Source organism: Euprymna scolopes, chromosome 41 (genome assembly GCF_053919585.1).
Source record: "Euprymna scolopes isolate OS-2025 chromosome 41, ASM5391958v1, whole genome shotgun sequence".
Taxonomy (NCBI): domain Eukaryota; kingdom Metazoa; phylum Mollusca; class Cephalopoda; order Sepiida; family Sepiolidae; genus Euprymna; species Euprymna scolopes.
Window position 1 is genome coordinate 72,592,512 of NC_136522.1, and position 24,457 is coordinate 72,616,968.

At 32.9% G+C, this 24,457-nt stretch overlaps 1 protein-coding gene across 4 annotated transcripts in view; it reads left to right on the top strand.

The window, feature by feature from the left end:
• LOC145266624 (uncharacterized) overlaps positions 1-21,412 on the top strand; it is a 134,288-nt gene extending 112,876 nt beyond the window's left edge. For all 4 annotated transcript variants that reach the window (XM_080122529.1, XM_080122533.1, XM_080122531.1 and 1 more), the window contains 7 exons: positions 595-823; positions 7,337-7,468; positions 10,477-10,618; positions 12,724-12,767; positions 14,877-14,956; positions 16,764-16,946; positions 19,478-21,412. In XM_080122529.1, the coding sequence (XP_079978655.1) occupies positions 595-823; positions 7,337-7,468; positions 10,477-10,618; positions 12,724-12,767; positions 14,877-14,956; positions 16,764-16,946; positions 19,478-19,915 (1,248 nt within the window). In that variant the 3' untranslated portion in view covers positions 19,916-21,412. The remainder of the gene's footprint in view (positions 1-594; positions 824-7,336; positions 7,469-10,476; positions 10,619-12,723; positions 12,768-14,876; positions 14,957-16,763; positions 16,947-19,477) is intronic.
• The last annotated feature ends 3,045 nt before the right edge of the window (positions 21,413-24,457 follow it).

Genomic DNA, 24,457 nt, shown 5'->3' on the forward strand with positions numbered 1-24,457 from the left:
TCAGCTATGACCAGGTACAAGTCCTAGGTAATTTTTAATTGTTTTCTGAGTATCGCTTGAACCTTCAACTTTCAGAAAAGTGGCACAACTGAATTTTAACAAGTACTTTATTCTCACAATTAACCATGACCAGTTTGAAGTCTTAAGCAATTCACAATTCAATTGAATTCGGAGTATTGTCACAGATTCCAGAGTTTGACAAGATACACCTGGAGAAGGTCAGAAGTTACATCGGCCGAAATATTGTGAAAATAATACAAATTAGTTAGTGAAGGATGTTATAGTTTGCTTAAAACATTGTATGTAGTGTGAAAAGAGTTGTTTGAAGGCTATATCAATGTGGGTAATAGGAAACACCGTGTTTCCTACAAACTGCATTGATATAGCCTTCAAACAAAACTCCTTTCACAAATTAGTTTTTTTTTTTTTCAACTGTTAACTATTCTACATGATTGCCAATTTTACATTTTCAGTCATGTACCTTTTTTCTTTGTATTTGAAGTAAATACTTTCTTTATTTTTGTACGTGTATCTCATGACACAATAATTTATTTTGATCTTTTTAAAAAAAAAAAAAAAAAAAATCTTTTTCAGATTTCCAAATGGAGGACCCAGAAGAATACATTCGGCTGGGCCCGTGCCGAAGTCCTCGGTGCTTTGGTCAATTCAGTCTTTCTCATAGCTCTCTGTTTCTCTATTCTGGTTGAATCCCTGAAGCGCCTTGTCCAAATAGAAGAAATTCACAACGCAAAAATGTTGGTTGGCGTTGGAGTCCTCGGTCTTTTGGTCAATCTTATTGGTCTCTTCTTATTCCACGGACACGGTAGGTTGTTTGGCATCTTTTCCGACATTCTTTCATTTTTTTTTTTTTTTTTTTAATTTATTTTCTTTTTTTTCTTTTTTTTTCTTTTCTTTTTTTTTTGAATTCTGAAACTCCCATCAAATTTGTACTCTCAGACTAAATTAAAATAATTGCTGTGTTATTTTAGCCATAAGTAGACAACGTAAATTCCAGGAACAAAGCTTCTTAGCTGATGCAATTCTCTATCTATATAAGAGCCAGGTATGTCCAAGGATGGAATACTTTTGCCACATCTGGGCAGGAGCTGCTAGAAAGGACTTGTCCTGCCTTGATAGAGTTCAAAATAGACTTCGTAGCCTTGTAGATGTCCCTTTTCTCTTCCTTGCAATCTCTATCTCACAGAAGAGATGTTGCGAGTTTGTCTGCTGTATCGTTATTTTCATGGAAAGTGTTCGACTGAGCTTCAGTCTATGGTCCCCCCTTGCCAAACTTTCACAAGAAACACTCGTTTAGCTGAAAACACTATTAATTCCTCCCACTCTTTATCTGTGCCTAAACCTAAACGTAGATTCAATGAACAAAGCTTCTTTCTTAGAACTGCACACCTGTGGAATTGTCTTCCGTTTTCCTGCTTTCCAGCTGACTACAATATGGTTGTGTTCAAGTCTAACGTAAACAAGTTCTTGATTTCCATTTACTAACTATTACTATAACTATTACTATATTGTCCAATTTCTACTGTACACTCTTTAACCCTTATCCTCGGGTGGCCTCTTGGCCTTGATAAGTGGTGATGCCTATGTAAAAAAAAAAAAAAAAAAAAAAAAAATGCTCGTCTGTGAAATCTTGTTCCACCGGCCTGCTTTCAAAACCGACTACAATATAGTTGTCTTAAAGTTCAATATGAACAAATTCTTGTTGATTCATCCCCTTAAATAATCAAACTTTATCCAATTTCCATCACTAACAATTACTATACTGTTGTTCCGGTGACTATCGTATACTAATTAAATCCTTATCCTCGAGTGGGCATCTGGCCTTGATAAGTCCTTGCTCCTTTGTGGTAAAAAAAAAAAAAAAAAAAAAATTTATTGTCAAGAAATTAAGATAGAAAGGAAAATGGAGAGAAATAAAGAGAAGTTAAAAAAAAAAAAAAAAAAAAAAAATGGGATCAATTAGGTTTCAAGGACCCTAGAAAATCAAATGTGCAGTATATAAATAAACGAATAATAAACTTTTTTTGTTTTTTTTTGTTTTTTCATCATAAAGTTGTACCTATTTACTATGCCTCCCCACGGGACAGAGTTAGACACCAGGGTCGTTTTTTAACGTGGAGAAAAGGTACAAAAATAAAAATTGTCTCAGTCGTGAAGGATTTCTCCTCCACCGAAAGAACAAGAAATAGAAGTGCAGCATCTGAAGAACAGATACTACACTTTGATCTTGTCCCGAAGTTGTAATTAAAGTATTCTGCACTTATTTGCGGACTGTTATCCTCCTCTTCGTAGTTGTCCTTTCAACCAACTTATCCCGTGGCGCAGTGGATAGAGGCATTGAGTCTCTACGGTTCTAGGTGAGCATTGTCTGAAGATAGTGGTTTCAATCTTACCCAAAGCAGGCTGGAGGATTAGTTCGTCGAAACGTGGTGAGACGACAACAACTATGGAAGGCAGTAATTACTGGGGACACAGTTACGAGATTCTGCATTCCTATCTCGTTGCGGTTAATTACCTGAAGAAAGCCAGAGGATGAGAAAGAGCAACAACTATGAAGATGAGGAAAGCAGTCCACAAATAAATAAATTACTGATCTCAGAGGATTCCAATAAAAAAAATATATACTATTTTGCATTGATTTTTTTTTTTTTTTTTTTTTTTTTTTTCATAAAAATTGCTCCAGACAATGTCTGAAGCCACTTGATGTAAGATTCAAAAAATTAAAAAAAAAAATACAACTCCATAGTCAAAAACCAGCTAAGGATAAAGGTTAGAGGGATAGATTCTGCCCCAGAAAACAGCAATTCTTTCCCCTTTGTCAGACACATCAAGCATAAAAAAAATGTGAGAAATGAAGGGTAAATTAACAGAAGCAAGAGTTTGTACTTGCAATAATCCTTATCCCGGAGTGGCTTCCGGGCCTTGATAAGTGGTGACCACCATGTAAAAAAAAAAAAAAAAGTTATGAGACTCTCAAAAGTAAACCCAACGTCCATTTTTTTTATTCTCTGAAAATATTTTCTGTTTTAAGTCGGTTATAAGGAAATTCTTCCAGACTGAGGCAATTTGAACATTTTTGATTTTTGCCATAAATCATTTTAATTGATCCCTTGACTCCTGTTCGCACTTTTCTCGATAATTATACCTTGGATTTTTAAAAAAATTTGCACAAACATTAGTTATGGTCAAAGTAAATTTTTGCCAGAACAGATTTTCTCTGAATAACTATGGTTGATCCCTTAGTGGGTCATTATAGGGGTAAAAATGCCTCGAAATCGTTCATTTGTTCATACTTTTCTCAATAACCACACTGGGGATTTTTTTTTTTTTTTTTTTTTTTTTTTTTTTTTAAATTTTGGCCAAACATTAGTCATGGTAAAAGTAATTTTTTCTCCTGTAGAGGTAGGGTGCCTTTCATGCTTGGCTTGTTGACAAGAAATTAAAGAGAGGGGAGATAGTGAAAGCTAAAAAAAATGTTTTAAAAGAATGAAGGGATCAGTTAAATTTTAAAGATCTCCAGAAAATAAGAAAAACAAAGGGACACGTCAGGTCTGCACTGGTTTCTTCCAGTTGATCTGCGCACCCTGTAAACTGATGTAATGAATATGAATGTATCGGAGTTCCTCCGCACCCAAATGTGATTGGCTGGTCTAAGACATATATACGGACTGGTATAGCAGCCTGTGATTTAGAAGACCATTCAGCTACTGCAAACAAATATATCCCTTTCTGGGGCATATAAACAAGAAACAGAAATCAGAAACTCGTACTATTAATGCTAGCATCCCTCAAGGTTCTATCCTGGACCCAACTTTCTTCATCAATGATCTCCCCCCCCCCCCCAATTTTTTTTTTAGATTCAATTTTCAGCCCAAACAAGGCACAGTGCCACTTTGAAATAGGGAGCTTCTATCGGAGACATAAGTTGCAGGGGTATTATGAAGGGAGATGAGTAGAAAGATGTTTGTTCACATTACACTTAAACTTCTGCAGTTCAGTACAGTCTTAGATTGTTAGTAGACATTTATGCAGACAAAATCACAAGCTATGGCAACACTCCAGAGGCCAGCGATGACCAAGATCTTTCTGATTCTCTTTCTTCTGATCTTGAGAACCTGATGCAATGGGGAAAAAGGTGGGTGGTTAATTTTAATGCATCGAAAACCAAGCTTCTCTCCTTTCATCATAATCGCTCTGACCCCCATCATCCTCAATTGAAATGAATGAACCTCGTCTTGGGTCAGCTCCATGTATTGATAAGCTTCTGAGGCTGACCTTCACTCCTGATCTGAGATGGAACACATACATCAAATCTGTTTCCAATATTGTTGGAAAAAATGGTTGGATCACTCTAACGCTCTAGTTAGTACCTCATTGCCGATGCAATCCTCTATCTGTATAAGAGCCAGGTACCCCCTAAAATGGAGTACTGTTGCCACATCTGGCCAAGAGCTGCTCAGCATGCCTTTTCCAGCCTGGGTAGAGTTCAAAACCAGCTTTAAAACCTATTAGGTGATACCCTTTTCTTTTCCCTGCAACCTCTTTTGCTACGTTGAAATGTTGCGAGCCTTGTCTTCTCTGCTCTATCGGTATTTTCATGACAAGTGCACAACTGAACTCCAATCTATGATCCCCCTCTTGCCAAACTTTCACCAAAAAAAAAAAAAACACTTTATTAGCTACAACCATTATACATGATTTCCCCCACTCTCTATCTGTACCTATTTACAGTGCCTCCCCACTGGACAGTTAGACACCAGGGTTGTTTTTTAACATGGAGAAAAGGTACAAAAAATTTTTTAAATTGTCTCAGTCGTGAAGTACTGCTCCTTCACCGAAAGAGAACAAGAAATGGAAGTGCAGCATCTGAAGAACAGATACTACACTTTGAGGTATTTATTTGCTCCCCCACTGAGCAAATTAGGCACAGGGCCGATTTTTAAAGTGAGGAGTGAAGGGGAAATGGGGACCAACTCCCTGGGGAGTAGGGGAGCTGGATAGTGACAATTGGTATGAAGGGTTGCCCCTACATTGACCAAGGTCTTATATGTGGGGTCGCCCCCACATAGGGTCTTTGCTTGCAGTATCTGCCGGAACAGATACTACACTTTGATCTTGGTCATTTGGCAAAGAAAAGCTGTATTTATTTGCTCCCCCACCGAGCAAATTAGGCACAGGGCCGATTTTTAATGTGGGGAGTGAAGTGGAAATGGGGGCCAGCTCCCCGGGGAGTATGGGAGCTGGATAGTGACAATTGGTATGAAGGGTTGCCCCTACATTGACCAAGGTCTTATCTGTGGGATTGCCCCCACATATGGTCTTTGCTTGCAGTATCTGCCGGAACAGATACTACACTTTGATCTGTACCTAAGTCTAAATGCAGATTCCATTAATAAAGCTCCTTTCTCAAAACTGTCCACCTGTGGAACACTGTCCCACTGGCTTGTTTCCCGGTTGAATACAACATAGTAGTCCTCAAATCCAATGTAAACAAGTTCATCCCCATAAATAATCAAATTTTACCCAATTTACACCATTAACAATTACTATGCTACCATCTTACATTCATTAATCCTTATCCTCGAGAGGCCTTTGAGCTTTGGTAGTAGAAACTCCTTAGAAAAAAAAAAAAGCAGATAAGAAAATTGAGGTTTTTTTTTAAATTTTTGTCAGAACGTCATAATCAACTATTCTGCTGGTTTGTTAATATCTTTTGTATCCTCCATCAGCTAAGGGGAAATCCTTCCAGACTGAGACAGTTTCATTCATTTTATTTTATTTTATTTTTTTTTTGTTCAATGCCAGTCTTTTCCTACATTAAAAGCCGCCTTAAAAATTTATAAAATACATTTTTAATTCAGGAAAAAAAATTGTAAGCTTTTCACGTCCTTATTCGGGCAAATTTAGATACAAGGTCATTTTTTAAAACTAGAAATCGAATAACGAAGTGAACTAAACATGCTAAAAGTGTCTTTTAAAATGAATAAAAGGTATATATTATTAGAATTATAACAGTTTGAATATAAATCGAATAGAATAATGACATGATCTGTGCATTTAAGTTTTGTAAGTAAAAAAAAAATTACTCTCCATAAAAAAAACGCTCTCTCCCTTTTTTTTTTTTTTTTAAATAATTCTTTCCCTAAATTAAAATTGAACTTGTGCCAAAAAACACAAAAAAATGGTCGTTTCTTTTTTTTTTCTTTTTTTTTTTTTTAAGCAGAATGATGACACAACCTGTTCAGTTATTTGTTAAAGTTTCGTAAATAAAAAAAATAATCACCCCTCCATTTTTTTAAGCCTTCTTCAGTTTTTTTTTTTTTTTTTTTAAATCTTTATCTATATTAAAATTGAACTTGTGACGAAAAAGAAGTCTTTTTTTTTTTTTTAATTTAAAACGATAATGAAATGATCTCTGTGTTTGTTTATTAAAGTTTTGTAAATAAAAAAAAAACCTGCACCCTTCATTTTCTTTTTTCTTTTTTCTTTAAAAAGCTCGTTTTAAACGAGAATTTAGAATAACACAATCTGTATGTTTGTTTATTAAAGTTTTGTAAATAAAAAAAACAACCTACGCCCTCCATTAAAAAAAAAAGTTAATTTTAAACGAGAATTTAGAACAATACTGACACTATATCTGCGTTTATTTATTAAAGTTTTGTAAAAAAAAAAAAATCTCCCTTTTTCTTAAAATAAATATTTCCCTATATTAAATTTGTGATGAAAAGTCTTTTTTTTTTCTTTTCTTTTTTTTAATCTGTTTGTTTAGAGTTTACCTGCATTGAAAGCCGACCCAGTGTCAACTCCTTTTCGTTTTGCTTATTTAGTGGGATCTTTAAAACCTAATTGGACGGCAGAATTGTGTGTGTGTGCGTGCGTAAAGTTTTTTATCCCAGACATAATAGAAGTAGATGGTATGCAACAAAAAAAAAAAAAGGAAACCGGTGTTCATCAAATGGAAATGGAATCATGTTGTCTTTTCTAAGGCGACAATTTTATCATTTCACTATATATATATATATATATATATATATATATATATATATATATATATATGATAGATGAAATTCTTTTAAATATTTCATCTAATAGGCCCCGAAAATGCTACCCTATTTTTTCTTGGAGGTGGGGGGGGGGTATGTATTGTGCCTTTTTTTTTTTTTTTTTTTTTGTTATATGTATTTTTTTTTTTTTTTTTGTTATATGTATTTTTTTTTTTTTTTTGTTATATGTATTTTTTTTTTTTTTTTTTGTTATATGTATTTTTGTTTTTTTTTTATATATATATATATTTTTTTTATTTATTTTATTTTTGCAGGTCATTCGCATGGTCACAGTCATAGTGATAAGTCTGAGAACGTTGCCTTAGTGGAAAATAAACTTGGGAACACAACCGAGATTGTCATTAATCATTCCGAAGAGGGTACTGAAGACGATCCAGTCAAAATCAGTGAGTAAAAGATTAAAAAAAATAATAATCAACTTTGAAAAATGTCATGCAATGAAAGTCAAATGATATAACATTTTTTGTGTAGACGTTAGTGATTGGACGATTCCGATACAATTTCCGATTCTTTATGAATCTCTAATGGTTATTTTGTCCTGATTATTGTAAAACCACATCTTAAATGTGCATACGTTTTCTCAAACACGAAACACACTTGTAAGAGGGTAATCCATAGATTTCACAGCGCAACAATTTTTTACTTTCTGAATGTTGTCTAGATTTCTACAACTGATTTACGGTTTTCTTGCGTTGCTGAATCAGAAAATTGGATCTGTTTCTCTCCATCAGGTCAAGTTTTTGTGCAAAGTTGTTTTGAAAAAAAAAATCAGATTTTCTAACAAAATCGATTACATTTTTGTGGCATTATCAGCAGATTTTGTCAACACATATCTGAGTAAAAGATAAAAAAAAAAATATAATCAACTTTGATACATTTTGCAAAAATGTCAAGCAATGAAAGTCGGAGATTATTTCGAATGATATAAAATCTTACGTGTAGACGTTAGTCGGTGGGCAACTGAAGGCCTGGATGATAACAGTTAAGGACAACCTGGTGGTACTATCAGGCCTACAAGTAGTTTGTCTTCACCGTTCCAATGGGGAGTGGTTTGCCATTTCCTGTAATCTGACCCAGGATTGTTGAAACTGGATTGCGATGGTTTAAGATGCAGTTCATGCTCAGAAAGAAGCTGGCTCAATGAGACCAACATGATGCCAACTTTGTCTGAGAAAGCAATAGCATTCTGCATCTAGTCTGGTGCACTGCAGCATCTCGTGTCTATAAAGTTCGAGCTGGAATTATCTTTCCGGATGCAGGCCTGGGTGGATGATAAGGAGACCTAGGTTTGCCCAGTTATCAGTCTCCCTTTTGACGTTGCAGACAAAATTTGACGGAAAGGCAAGTTATTATGGTCAGAGCCAGCATAGCTGCAGGAAAGATGTTGCAATGCTTTGTAATCTGCTTATCGGAGTGTCAAACCGGATTTTTTGTCAGGGTTTACTCCCTTATCCTTTGCCTTTCCCATTTGTCCATAGCTGGTGAAAATTATGAAATATTTTCAATTTTGATGAAAATAACGGAAATCCTCGTTGCAGTTCTGGTTTTATCAAAAGGAAAGAAATCTTTTTTTTTTTTTTTTTTTTTTTTTAAAGAGAGTCGAGTCGGACGAAAGAAACGCAAATTCCATAATGGTGTATAGAGGCATTGAGTGTCTACGGTTCCAGGTGAGCGTTGTCTTAAGATAGCGGTTTCAATCCTACCCAAAGTCGGCCAGAGAATTAGTTGGTCAAAATGTGGTGAGACAACTATGAAAGGCAGTAATTACTGAGGGTACAGTTAAGACTCTGCATTCCTATCCGCTCGCGGTTAATCACCTGAAGAAAGCAAGATGAATAGTTGGTCGAAACATGGTGAAACAACAATTATGAAGATGAGGATAACAGTCCGCTAATAAATAAATAGATAGATAGATAGATATACAAATTACTCATCTCAAAGAATTCCAATAAAAAATAATATAAATCTCAATTTTGACGGAAATAATGGGATCTTAGTTGTAGTTATGGTTTTATCAAAATGGAAGAAAAATCCTTAAATGTCTACTTTGAATTAAAAAAAAATATTTTTTTTCCATGTTTTATCAAATTTTTTTTTTTTACCAACTGTACGCTTAGTTGTACGGGGAAATATCACGGCACGCTTTGCAACATTCGAAAAGGTTGCATAAATGTTATGGGTTAAATCCATACGTTTAAAAGTAAAATATTATACAAACATGAACTTTCTTTATTTCAATGTTTCGGTTCAGTCAACTGTGCAGTTTATTGAATGTGAGGCCTACGTCGGGCGGGGGTGGGGGTATGATTTTACAACCTTTAGTCGAATGCATTATAAATGGGTGATGACGTGTCATATAAAGAGATGCCTTATCACTTGATAATCATGCAAAAAAAACAAGTTTTCAATTAGTTTGAGGTAAGCGCTAATTATATAAGGATGTGAAAAACATCACTCATGGAATGTGAGGACAAAATAAGTGAAGTTGGATGTACAGGGTAACTGCAATTAAACTAAAAGTTCATTATCTTGTTGAGTGTAATTATTTTGATAAAGGTTATGTTTTGGAAGTTTAATGGGATTTAACTTTGTTTTATTACTTACTAGCGGGGGGGGGGTACCCGGCATTGCCCAGGTGTTTGTAGGTATGTGTATGGAGGGGGGGGGGTAATTAATAATCCTGCTTAAATATTATAAAAAAGGCGATGTAAAAAAAAAAAATCCAAAACCAAAACGGGGAAAAAAAATGGCATAAATAACCCTGTGTGTAGGTGGGGAGGGGTAAACTAAAGAATAAGCGAAGTAATAAAAAAAAAATACATTTAGTCGGGAGGAGGGATTGAACCCGGAAGCTTTGACGCGGAGGTGGAAACCAATGCCAAGTACTTAACGGTCTCGACCACGAGTGAGAGTAATTGATTAGCGTGTTAAGTTAAAGCTTATAAAGCTAAAGGAGGTTTGATTGACAGGACGACGCTAAATGAGGTCATCGCACGATCGTTATTTTTAGTTTTCACTTCACCCCAGATGATGGTGGGAAGGGGGGAAAGCAGAGCAAAAGCCGAGAAGCCAACGTTTTTCACTGTATTTATACTATAATGCAGGACGAACCAGGCACAAAGCGAAATAGCGCGAATCTCATAAAAATCGGCGTAAATAAATCTATACGCTACACGCTTTTCTAATTCCTAGATATTATAATATAGGACCCATATACAGAGTTTTAAGCGATAGTAACAACCCCGGGAACGCGTGCGAAAGAAGCCTTTTGAAGACATACACGAAATGATCACACACATTTTGCCTTTTATATATAGAGATTTAAGTAGTCCTGGAAGTTTAATGGGATTTAACTTATTTAAGATTTTTTTTGTTTTTTTTTTTTAATTTGCAGCTTCTGGATCACAGCTGAACATGCGTGGTGTATTCTTACACATTCTTGGAGATGCCTTAGGATCTGTAATTGTAATCATTAGTGCTTTAGTTATTTGGTTTATCGATGGAGACTGGAAATATTACGTCGACCCTGCTATGAGGTAAATATATGTTTTTTTTTTTTCGTATTCCAATTGCTACTGTAGCTGTTCATTTGAACCTAAAATCATAAAGCTAATCTCATAAGGTGTCTAGCAATAACATACTGAATTTTCAAGAGTCAACAATTTTAAATGCTTGCATAAAAAGTCTGGAAACTTATTGAAAACACCACATAATTTGCAAGAACCCATATTGTGTAATAAACTACTAAGTAAAACTCAGGTCTAAGTAACACTCTTCTAGAGGTTGAGGTCCTGAGTATGACCTTTTTTACATAGGCATCACCACATTATCAAGGCCAAGAGGCCACTCAAGGATAAGGGTTAAAGACTGTACAAGTTAAAGACCTTAAACTATATCCAGTGGTGAGGCTCCAGCTTGCGGGCTTTGGGGAGTGTGGAGCCACCCTTTAATTACCATTGCTCCCAGGACTACTCGGAGTGGTAGTACCTGTTAGGGTCCCAACTATGGGTTAAATAGAAACTGACTTGAAAACAAAAAAAAAAAATTAAAAAATATTTCTTCAAAATAACTGGATTCGGCATTAAATAACCTGAAAAGGGTTGATATGCCATAAAACAAGAACAACCAACCAATCTAGAGGTTGAAGGTTCAATCCCTAAGTGCGGGCGATACTGGGAATACAATTGTGAATTATTTAAGGTTCCTACTTGGTCATGGCTGATGGAACGAAAACATCCTACCTCTGTGGATTAAATAAAGGGACCTGTTCAAAATTCTATGTCAATTTGTTTAATCCTGAGCAATGTCGGGTTTTCCTGCTAGTTTATATATTAATAGCTATGTTCGTATGCATGTTATCACCTTTTTTACCTACATTTTAAAATGAATTGTTCCCAAATCTAATTTGTCATCTCTACAACTAAAATAATGCAATTTTAAATGAAGACATTTTCAACATGTGACATTTATTTTTTTTACAGTGATATTAGGAAGAATTAAATAAAGAAGAAATGTATTCATTTCATTTCAGTTATTATTTAAAGAATTTTTTTTTTAGCTGACAATCTTTTCTTAATAAATGTCTACAAAAGTCATCATTATTTCAAAGAGAAAATAGACTAGTATAGAGAAGATCGTAAACATGGTCCAACATCCGAAACATATGTAACCAAACAGATAAAACGGTAATAAAAAAAATAAAACACATATTTGCTCTGTAATAGTATTGAGCACTCTCTTCAGGTTTTTACTAATTACCAGTTTTACTATATATATATATATATATATATAGACTTGTTTGTAATATACTGAGTTTTACTGGGTTCGTATAATTCAGTAAATTTTCATATACCAATAAGTTTTTTAAGCCAAAAAGAGATGATTTAAAAAGTAAGCTACAAAATTATCATATTTCATAATTGAGCATTAATATACTGTGTAAGCAAAACCAAGACTTCAAAAAAATAATTTCTAGCAACAAAAATTGTATTTCATTGTAAGTTACAATTGTTTCAAGACCAGTTGGACAATTTCAAGCATTATGGCATTTGAAATTTTTCACATAACCAGCATTTCTTCAGACTTCTTGAATAAAAAAAACACTTTGACAATAGAAGATTGTTTAAAGAAAATTCCCTTAATGGAAATGAAGCATGCGAAAACATTTCTCCTGGAGGCATCCTCTGTCAAAAGCCCATTCAAATATTAATATATCACCTAATTTTCGTATCCTTATTTAAAAACCAGTCATAAGAAGTTTCCACAAATTGGGTGGTTTTGTTGTCAGAATAATTATTAGAGGATATATATTATTTTATTTAGGTATCCAAGAACACAATACACGGATTGTAATCTTGGTTCTGAAGCCATGAGTAACCCAAGTAGATTATGGATGAATAGCAGATGTATGTTAAACCCATGGGTAAATAATCAGCTTTAAGATTAAAAATATACTTTAGATTCTTAATTTGTTAAATAAGCTATCATAGCCTTTTCTGTATCTGTTTAATTAGATTAATTAATAAATCATACATGCTTTTTAGTATTTACTAGACTTGAAACATCAAACAGCCTATGTCCGTGTTACATTATACTGCTTTTCCTTTTCACTAATTGTTTTTCTTTTTTTTCCCCCTCTCAGTATAGCAATGGTAATCCTAATTCTCGCAACAACAATTCCATTATGTAAGTATTTACTTGATGTTAAATGTATCTACCCGGTGTAACCGGGGATCTATTAATGTCAATTTATTTTTTAAGGTGTATAACACCTGGTCATGATTAAGGTTATGACAAGAGAATATTCTTATCCTTGATTGTTTTGACTCCCGAGTATATATACAACACAGTTAATCAGTCGAGAACCACATCATCTCTATATATAAAATCGAAAATGTATGTATGTATGTATGCTTTTCCTCGATGTCCACAAAAGGCTTCTTTCAGAGAAGCGCTCACTCGCTTCACAACTTCTTAAAACTTTTCATATCATCTATAAATTATATCTCACAGTTAACCACGGAGCTCGCCTGTCTATTTAATTTTATTGACTTTCAAACGTTAATTATTCCACGTTTCCCGCATCGGCACACGTTACATTCGGTTTTCGGTATAAACAAAAAGCGAAACTCTACTCTAATCACAGGCCCAGAGCCAGTGGTCTCTGGAGAGCTAAGTAACGTTTGGTCAATGTCGGCTTCGTCATATCAGATGGTAGCTTTCATTTCGAGACGAGGGAGCGGGTTTTAAAAACAAACCGATTTATTGACCTCATTAAAAACTGTCCTGCAGAAAATGCTAACTGCTGAATAGCTATCGCAGTCACGTCAATCAAAAACGTGCACCTGTTTGTTTTTTTTTTCACACTTTACTATTTTCCAACTGCGCGTCGTCAAGGCTTTTTTTTTTTTTCACGGGCACGTTTTTTTTTTCACACACACCTATAAACACCCAGGCAACGCCGGGTACCCCTCGCTAGTATAATATAAAGCTGAATTTCTGTGTGTGTCTAGTCACGAATAGGCTCCTATATGATTGACTATTTTAAAAAAAACTGATTACATATAATGATAGATGTATCGAGACACAGGAATGGGTATGTTTGATCTGGCAGAACGGTGGTTCATTAAAATTGTGGGGTCTGCGTTCACGCCTGGTCCACAAAGTATGGAAATAAAAAAATTAAAACGTTTACAAGATTTTTTGATATAGATGTACATAAGAATACTTTGATAAGTATGTTTTAACTTAAATAGGGATGGTATAATAAAATTGTGGGGTCTGCATTCGCGCCTGGTCTCCATAGATTGGAAATAGGCACAAACTTTAAAGACTTTTCATATCTATCTGCGTAAGTATACTTTGCTAATTATTTTTCAGTTTGAAGAAATATGGTATAATAAAATTATGGAGTGTTCGTTCGCACCTGACCTCCATAGAATGGAAATATTTCACAAAGTTTAACAAGGTTTTTTAATATAGATCCACAGAATATTGTGATAAGTGTTTCAGTGTGAACAGGTATGGTATAATAAATTATGGGGTTTATCTATTTTATTTTTACTTTCATCATATTTTGCTTTGGTTTTGATACCCCCAAATTCGAAGCTATCTCTTTACAACCGTTCCTTTTCATAACCTATCATACTTTCATAAATCAGAGTTCATTTTCTGTAGGCTGTTTTTGAACCCAGTCAACGCCGGGTACTTTTGCTAGTTTTATATAAAAACATAAGATATATTAACTGATATATACTCGATGGTCAAAAATAATGAAGAGAATATTCTCTTGTCATGACATCGACGAAAAATTGAATTCCCTTTTTTTTTTTTTACTCGTCTATTTATGCCATTCTATCATTTTAAAAAAGTTAATCAAAAATTTTTTGCTTTGGGAGATAAATCCTGTGTTTGTTTTTTTAAGAAGAGCTTACTTTTTAGGCAATTACTTGTAGTTTTATAAACTTGCCACAAAAAAAAAAAAAAATTAACTTTTAAATTTGTCAGGGTTAGTGGTTAAAAAAAAAAAGAAAAAAAAATGTTTGATTAATTGCCTGGAAATGGGAGATATATGAAACTGATCCCCCCTCCCCCATGCTAAATTCTAAAAAATTTTCCTTTCATTCCAAGTTTTTTTAGTTTCCACTTTTACTGACCCAAAAAAATAGAATCTCTTTTCTTTTTGAAGAGATGAGGGTGATTCTGGGTAGGGCGTTAATCCACAACTTTTATTAGTACGATTTATTTAATATTTGTTTCTACTTTTTTAAATATTTTTTTTCTTTTCTTCAAAAGTAAGAGAATCCGGTTTGATTCTTCTACAAACGGTTCCAACTCACATTCAAGTCAAAGACATCAAAGAGAAACTCGAACTGGTAAGAAAAATTTATTTTATCGGCTTTTTTTACCAATTTTTTGTATTTACCAAAGTTTTGCTTTTGTTTTTTTTAACACATTGTTTTTGTTTTTTGGGGTAACCATTTTTACTGTTGAAGCATTTTTTGTTTTAAATATTCAATTTCTAAATACACGGTTTCAAATGTAATTAGCTCTGAGTGAATTGTTTTCCTACAGTTACCTTCTTTTTACATGCATGTCTAATCCCAATTTTGTCTTAACTGTGGCTGATTGATATTCATAGTAACACGCGCATTGGTTATAGTCAGCTAACGTACTTCTTTACTTCCGGTGAGTCTGATACCGGAAGTGGTGACAAAGCAAATCGGTTCCTTCACTTTGTTCTCTCGTGCCTATATTTCCCCTGTGCAAGTACTCTTGATCTTTTTTTTTTTCGATTTAATAATCATTGAAAAAGTTTTTATTAGTCTTATTTTAATTAAAAATGATTGAAATTAGTTTTTTTTTTTTTTTTTTTTTTTTTTTTATTTTAAGAATTATTGAAAACACTTGAAAATCATTTTAAATAATGAACTATTTAATAAAGACTAATTGTGTTATTTTTATCTGAATAATTTTAATTTTTATCATATACTTTTTTCATAAAAGTCCTTTTTCTTCAATTTTATTTCAATAAATCGCTTCACAATAGAAATACTGCAGAACAATAAACGAGAAGTAACTGATTCGCCTTGCCTGCAATCCAACAGATTCCTCGCTGCAAGATTAGTAAAATACTCTCAAACCCTATAAAAATTGCATAAAAGGAACCCAATTTCCCTAATCACCGTTATGTTACTATGGAAACAATATACAAGACGTTTTTTTATTTTTATTTAAAACAATATAACCGTATATTTAATTATTAATAATTTAATTATTTATTTAAATGTAAAATATTTTTAAAAATAAAAATTTTTATGAATTGTTCACCTCCCAATTACACATAAAATTTTTTTTTAAATATGAAATTCTTGCTTTCTAAATTATAAAAAAAAAATTTAGTAAATATCAAAATTAAATTTAAATTTAAACTCTATAATAATGATAGATTGAGTACATTATATTGCCAAAGAAATTGCATTTAATTCTTCGATGCCGAAAACATTTTTTTAGGTAGCTGTAACGATGATTAGGGAAATTTTGTTCCTTTTATGTGATATAGGGTTCAAGAGTGTTTTTCCAATCTTGTCTCGAGGAATATACCGGATTGCCGCCTTGTCACGGCTTCTGAGTTAGGAAATAATTGTTATTTTTTAATTTGAATAAATGTTGATTTTTTGTCTACTTTTCAATAAAGTCCTTTTCTTCTATTTTTATTTCAATAAATCGCTTCACAATAGAAATACTGAAGAACAATAAAAATGAAGGAACTTATTTGCCTTGTCTGTAATCCAACATATTTGTCGAGGAAAGATTGATAAACTATTCTCGAACCGTATATCATGAAAGAATTAAATACAATTTCTTCGGCAATATAATGTATTTGATTCGGCATTATTATGCAGTGAAAATTTTGATATTAATTTTTTTTTTCTTATAATCTGGAAACAAAGAAATCCATATTCCTTCTGGTAGCGCTATGCCAGAAATTAGGAAGTATGTTAGCTGACTATAACCCACACCTTTCTTTATGTTGTTGTGTCCGTATTTATTGGCAATACAGTTATTATCCTAAAACATCTTTGTAACGTGTGCTGAGCACATATTTTGACGACTTTGCTCAGTTCCTGGCCATTGATTTATTTTTGATTTGCCCCCTTTTTGATTTTGTTGTCGTTTCAGATAAGGGGAGTTCTTGCTGTTCACGAGTTCCACGTTTGGCAATTAGCTGGCAATAGAATCATCGCCTCTGCACACGTCCGCTGTCAGAACATTGAAGAATACATGCAAGTTGCAGGCAAAATTAAAGAATTATTTCACAATGAAGGCATTCATTCGACAACGATTCAACCAGAATTTGTCGAGGTAAATCTACTGTTTAGAATTCTGTTTTTGAAATATGTCCTCTCGGGACAAAAAGGAAAGAAATGGAGATATGTAAAGTCTGCAAAAATCGTTCAAATTTGAAAGTTATGCTGTTTTGAAGTTTGTCTGTTCCATGCACAAATAGAAGTGTGTGATTGGTTGACAGAATAGGAATAGGCAGTAATTTTTATGATGTCAAAATTTTTTTTTTTTCTGTCGCACAGGCACTCGCTCCTATTTTGATTGAAAGAAAAGTTGTTTTAATTCATTTATTTCGGCGAAGCGGATCCAGCACACGAGCAACAAAGTGAAACTTTTAAAGCTGCGTTTACAATTCCTCTCCAACTATTGTCGGGTCCTGTATATGACCAGTGGTGAGGCCCCAGCTTGTGGGCTTTGGGGAGTGTGGAGCCACCCTTTAATTACCATTGCTCCCAGGTCCACTCTAACCCGGAGTGGTAATACCTGTTAGGGTCCCAACTATGGGTTAAATAGAAACTGACGTGAAAACAACAAATATATTCTATTAAAAAAATTTTTCTTCAAAATCTTTGGATTCGGCATTAAATAACCCAAAAAGGGTTGATATGCCGTAAAACAAAATCAACCAACCAACTATTGTCGCATTTTCATTTTTTGTAATGTTAGAATCTAGATGTTGGTGGGTGTCATTAATATTATAAGCTTTATTACAGTAAAAAAAAAAAAAAAGTTGCTACATCTTTAAAAGTTTCATCCTTGCTTTATTAAACGGTTTCGTTCTTTAATATTTTTTAAGGTTAAAGAGTAATTTTTTAAAAACCTTACGATAACATTTACTTTTTAATTAAAAACAGTTGCCAAAGCTTCACTTTTAAATGTTTTGATCTAATGAAAATATCATTGGTTTTCTCTTAATAGTATAACAAACCGAGTTATCTCCCTTTATTATAATTTCCTTTCAGCACAAATTCTCTTAATAGCCGCATAAAGACTACATTTTGTTTTATTAATGTTATCAACTTTGTCACGTTAAAAAAAAACTTACCATAACATTTACCTTTTTTTTTTTTTAAAAAAAAAAAAATTGCTACAGCTTTTTTTTTTTTTTTTTTTTTTTAAATATTTTCATCTAATGATCTAATGAAAATATCGTTCGTTTTTTGGTATTGTAAATTATATGAAAACAGAAACGATTCTCTTAATAGCCGCGTAAAAGTCTACATTTTGTATTATTAATGTTATCGACTTTCTTACATTAGAAAAAATTTGTTGCAGCTTTCTTTTTTATGTCTTGATTTAATAAAAAAAAAATTTAAAAAATCGTTGAATCGAGCGTCCTAAATTATGAGATGAAAAAAATGAACGAATCTTTTAGTAAACGAGTTGTTTCCCTCTGCGCAATGACAAATTGTGAAACGGACCCGGAACATGTCCAACAATTATAAAAAACAGTAAGGTAGAAAATTAATCATGAAGACATTTGTAAAATCTAACGTTTTGGTTTCAAAATCTTCTGATTTAAATTGGAGAGTTAACAGGGGAGGTAATTCAGTCTCCAATTTCTTGGAAATTTAATGCCAACTTCGGAAAAGTAATTTTGAAAACTTTTAACATGGATTTGAAGAGATTAAAGCAAAATGATTTTTTTTTTTTATGCTGACTGATTGATTTCTTCTGTCTATACATGGTGTTTCAATTGAATTACTTCCCTTTTGTCTTTATCACATAATCCAATATGTCCGTTCCAGTGTGTAAGCTTATCGGAACTGTTTTTTACAAATAATTTTCTACCTCATTGTTTTCCGTAATTTTTGATTATGTTACTATTTGCAACATGGCAAATACGTAGGAACCATTTGTTTTACTTTAAATTCAATATTTGTATCGTTATTTAAATATATTAGGTTGGGAACTAAGGTCTTGCCGTTTTTTAAATTTACATTTTTTTAAAAGCAAAATAAGAATTAACAACTATTTAATCAATGATGTATTCTCCATTCATGTCCACAACTTCTTCCTAACGTTCAACAAGATTCTCAATTTTCGGTAGACATCATTTGACTTTGACTCTAAAAGTAAAATATAACTAATTTTCAAAACACAAAAAACGGCAAGAACTTAGTAGCCAACCCAACAGAAGCACCCTTTTTTTTCCTATGAGGAAATAAATCCTGTGGTTTTTTGTTTTTAGGAAGCAGCTACTTTTTAGGCAGTTAATAATTCTGTTCTTTGGCCTTTTTGCAAAGATCAAAGTGTAGTATCTGTTCTTCAGATGCTGCACTTCCATTTCTTGTTCTCTTTCAGTGGAGGAACAGTTCTTCATGACTGAGACAATTTTTTATTTTGTACCTTTTCTCCATGTTAAAAAACGACCCTGGTGTCTAACTCTGTCCCGTGGGGAGGCATTATATAAATAGGTACTTTTTAGGCAGTTATCTGAATTATCTTCCCTTGTTCTGAAAGGAGTTCTTAAAAAGTAAAAACAAAATTGTGCAAAATATACAAATGTCAAAATTAAAACTACAACTTTGTTTTCTTTTTCTTTGTAGTTTGAAGAGATACAGCCCGGACGTGATTGTGCTTTGGAGTGCGGTCCTGACAAGCAGTGCTACACGGATACCTGTTGCCCTACAAAGCAGGCAAAAGATGCCGAAGATGAGCACAGCATTGAATTTGGCATCGACGATGAAGACGAAGAGGATAATGAAAACGGTGTATCACGGTTGCCGAAGTCTTCGCCGTCATCGGTGAGGGTATCATTGCAATCTGCAGACGGGAATGCAGATAGAACGTTAACGCTAGAAAGCGTAAACAGAAAATCAAAGCTTGTTGTTGCCTACGACTCTTCCAAAGATGAAACCCGGTCGCAGTTGTCTGACGCGGGGAGACCAAATTCGAGCCCAATTGATATCCGATCTACACAATACGAACAACGGTCAAATCCAACGACAAAACTCTCCCACACAAGTTTGACATTATCGGATTAGGAGTTCCGAGAAATAAGAAGAGTTGGTTGTGCACGAGTTGATTATTCCAGTTAAAAGAATTTAAAAAAAAAAAAAAAAAAAAAAAAAAAAGGATAAAGGTGTGCTTCAGTACAATTTCTCATCATGAAAGAAATCGCCTTATTTTTTTTTTTTTTGTAAATGTTCAATTTTTAGGTGAGTTTTCACCAATAGTCATAAACTCTTAAAAGTTTTTCATTTCGATTTCTTTTTTTTTTTTTTTTTTTTTTTCCTAGTCCTAATTCCAGTTTGGTGTTTGTGTCTGCGCTAGACTTCAACAACACATACACACACACAAAAAATTTAAAAAAAAAAAAAAAAAAAAAAATAGTGCAAATTCAGAATTTAACCTCCATTTTAAAAAAAAAAAAAAAAAAAAAAAAAATTCCTTATGTGCATGCATACTCATCGTGGATCTAAAATATCATATTCCAAAAACCATATAAATTGATCAAGTATTTTTTTTTTTTTTTACTTGGTATTCACCACTTATCAAGGCTCATAGGCCACTCGAGGATAAGGGTTAATGAATGTAAGGTGGTAGTGTCGTAATCATTAATGGTGTAAATTGGTTAGAATTTGATTATTTATGAGGACGCTTCAACAAGAACTTGTTTACATTGGATTTGAAGGCTACCATGTTGTATTCACCCGGGAAACAGGCCAACGGAACAGTAATTCCACAGGCAGGCAATTCGGGGAAAAGAAGCTTTGTTCATGGAATCTGCATTTAGATTTAGGCACAGATAGTGGGGAAAATTGTATATAGTGGTTGTAGCTAGTCAAGTGATTTTTGTACGTTTAGCTCTTAATTTCATAGAAAATTTTTTATTTTTAATGTTTTTAGCATTCAATATAGTAAATCATAACCATTACAAGTCTTATTTTGATCTCTATTTCTGGAGAAGTTAAGGGGAGGTAACCAACGAAGAATATGGTAGAGCGAAACACCATTGTCATTTCCTTATGAAATTTGGTTGTAGCTATTGCAAGACTGATTTTGAACTTTGCAGTTTAAATTGAGTTGTCTCTCCTTATTTAATAGATATGGCGGATCAAGACACAACATTATAGATTACTCGTAAAATTTATTATTTTAGTTAAAAAAACTACTGCTTAATCAATTTATATGACTTTTGGAATATGACATTTTCTCCCGTGACGTGTATGTATATCATAAAGATTTTTTGATATTTATTTTTTTTTTAATTTAGGCTGAATTCTAAATAAGGACCGAAATTTGAAAAAATTTTTTGCATTTGGGTTTGTGTTTTTTCTATTTGGAAACGATGGAATGATCTTTCGAAAAACAAAAAAACAAAAATGGATGTTTGAAATAATTTATTTGAAAATTAATGAGAAAATGTTTGTAAGAAAAAAAAGGGAAAAAGATTAAAAACATTATTTAAATTCTTTTTTTTTTTTTTTTTTTTTTTAATAAATTATGGAACTTTTTTGGAAATATAAAATTGAATTTTTCGGATGAGGATTGAATTTGGATTCTTCGGACTGCTGCTCTCATCTTGAGTTTTATTTTCACAACGTTTCGGTCGATGTAACCTCCTACCTTCTTCAGGGGCATCTTATTGAACTTGGGAATCTGCACAGAATTTCGAACGGAACCCTTTATTTAATCCAGTGGGTAGCATACTCTCATTTCATCAGTCATGACATGGTAGAAGTCCTAAGTAATTCGCAATTGTATTTTTGAGTGTCGCCTACACTGGGAATTGAACCTTCAACCCCCAGAAGAGTGTCTTGTTAAGCTAGTCGAGAGACCATATCTTTTTTTTTTTTTTTTTTTTTTTTTTTTTGTGTGGATTTAAGCAAACAACAGTACTTAGTTAATTGTCATGTCGAAAATAGTAATATATCCAAAACTTACGAACATTTATAAAGTAGAAAATCATTTATAGTTAAAAGTAATTTTTACAAAAATTTGGGGGAAAAATTGCATTTTCCCAAGATGTTAACACCTTGAAGATTGCAAATACAGGGAACATACTTATTTCCCATTTCGTGACTTTAATGGTTTAATGGCCGATGTTTTGTTTTAGCCGATAGTGATAGACCTTTTTTTTTTTTTTTTTTTTTTTTTTTTTTAACACATTAGTTGTTCTACTCATTGTTGGTTTTGCTTAAAGATATTTTTAAAAAATCGATCTGTCGATTTTATCTTAGTAAGCACCAAGTACTTTATCCATTATGCCATGGATCCTTGCAATTGCGAATTAAGATTTTTACCCAGACCTCCGTGGATTAAACAAAAGGTTCTGTTAGAAATTCTGTACAAATATCTGAGTCAGGCACTTGAAGAAGGCAGAAGGTTACATCGGCTGAAACATTGTGAAAATAAAACTCAAGATGAGAACAGTAGTCGGACGAATGCAAACAATATGGATGAAATTGAATGTCATCAAATTCCGGGGGAAATGCTACGGAAACCTGCGAATGTCAAAAATGACGAGCGTTTTGTGTCGTTGCAATCTAACGTGGATACAGATCGGCTGGAAACCCCGTAACGCTATGTAAAAAAGTAAAGTTTTCAAATTAAAATTACGGGTGACACAATCCCTTTTGGTTTAGAAGCAAAGTGTAGTATCTGTTCTGAAACAACACTTAATCGTTTCTGTCCTCGGTCATTAAAGAAGAAATTCTTCTAGAGTGAGGCAACATTTTTTTTTTTTTTTTTTTTTTTTTGCCCAATCCAGAGAGGCACTCTCCCCCCCCCCCCCGTTTTTTTTTTTCTTTTTTTGTTAGCTTGTCTAATGATGACTTTGTTGGTAGGCAAGCAAACAGAGACACCATTTTGTTTGTCTGCATTCAAACTATGGTAGCACAAAATGCCAACTACCTATATTTAAAGTTAAGTGCACATAGTATCATAAAGTTCACAAAACTTCAAAATGGTGATCACTTTGGGCTACCCTAGTTTGAACAGGTTAGACATGCATAACCTTATGTAAAAAATAAAAAAACAATGAAAACATCGAAATGCGTCTATATACAGAGTTTATAACAACCAGCAAAATTGGATTTAAAAAGAAAAAAAAAATTCGCATTTGGTTTCATAGTGAGGTTATCGTAAAGAAGCTGCCATAAAATTCCCTACCCCACATCTTTACTCTAAAAAAAAAAAAAAAACAACAAAAAAAAACAAAGCTGTTCATTAGTTCATCTTTTCTTTTTTTTTTTTTTTTTTTTTTTTTTTAATAATCTACAGAAAAAAACTTAAACAATTTTACAGGAGAGGGCTCTACAGGAGGGGGAAAGCGTTCTTGGCAAGCTTACACAAACTTAACATGCACTCACACATATTTTAAGAATAAAACTTCTAATTTATACAAAAAATTTAGGCTACACATTCACAGACATGTTTGTCAAATTTTGATTTTAACAGCTATTTAGATATATATATATAGTAAGATGATTGATAATTAATAATCAAAGTTAAAAATCGGTTTCATAAGGAGGACGACAACAAAATCAATAAATTGTACGATTGATTCAGAAACAACGTTTTTATTGAGATGGATAAGTCATGGACAATAATTTTAACATATAGTTTTTTTGAAACAAAGTCTCCTCATCAGCAAAAATATTGGGTGGGTTTTTTAAAGACACCATAAATAAAACTACCATTTTTTATTCTCCATTTTTCCAGATACATCTGCCTTACTTAAAAAATGCTAGGTTTATTTATGGTGTCTTTAAAAAAACCCACCCAATATTTTTGCTGATGAAGAGATTTTGTTTCAAAAAAACTATGTTAAAATTATTGTCCATGACTTATCATCTATCTCAATAAAAACGTTGTTTCCGAAACGATCGTACAATTTATTGATTTTGTTGTGTTCCTCCTTATGAAACCGAATTTTAATTTTAATTATAAATTATCAATCATCTTACTGAGTATTAAAATAGCTCTAGGATATATATGCCTATTGAGCTTATTATATATCTGCATTACAACGAGCGCTGTTTTTTTTTTTTTTTTTTTTTTTTTTTGTATTTTAATTACATTAATGATTTTACTATCACATTAAAATACACGCTGCTCTTTAGACTACTGTTCTAATCCCCTTTAAATTTATATATATATATACACACCTGCTTGTTTACCTTGGTTATCTTTGAAAGCAACACATTTCAGGTGAAAACATTATTACACACTTGTGTCATGGAAAGTGGGTATAAATTTCACAGTGGCAAAAAATGATCCAGTAAAAAAAAAAAAAGAACTAAAACTTCAATTTATGGAATTAAGTTTTATTGTATGTATGATGTGGAAGAGCTGTGTGACCAATTCAGTATGACAAGCTGACTTATCTCCCTTGATTTTAAATTGACTTAAATTAAGGGTCTGCCATTTTAACATACTAATTTTACCATGACATGCAAATGCATAATATTTTCACCTGAAATGTGTTTGTTTAAAACATCAATTTAAACAAATACCATATATATATATATATATATATACTCGGGTTTTTTTATATTCAAAAGTAATGGACTAATGAATTC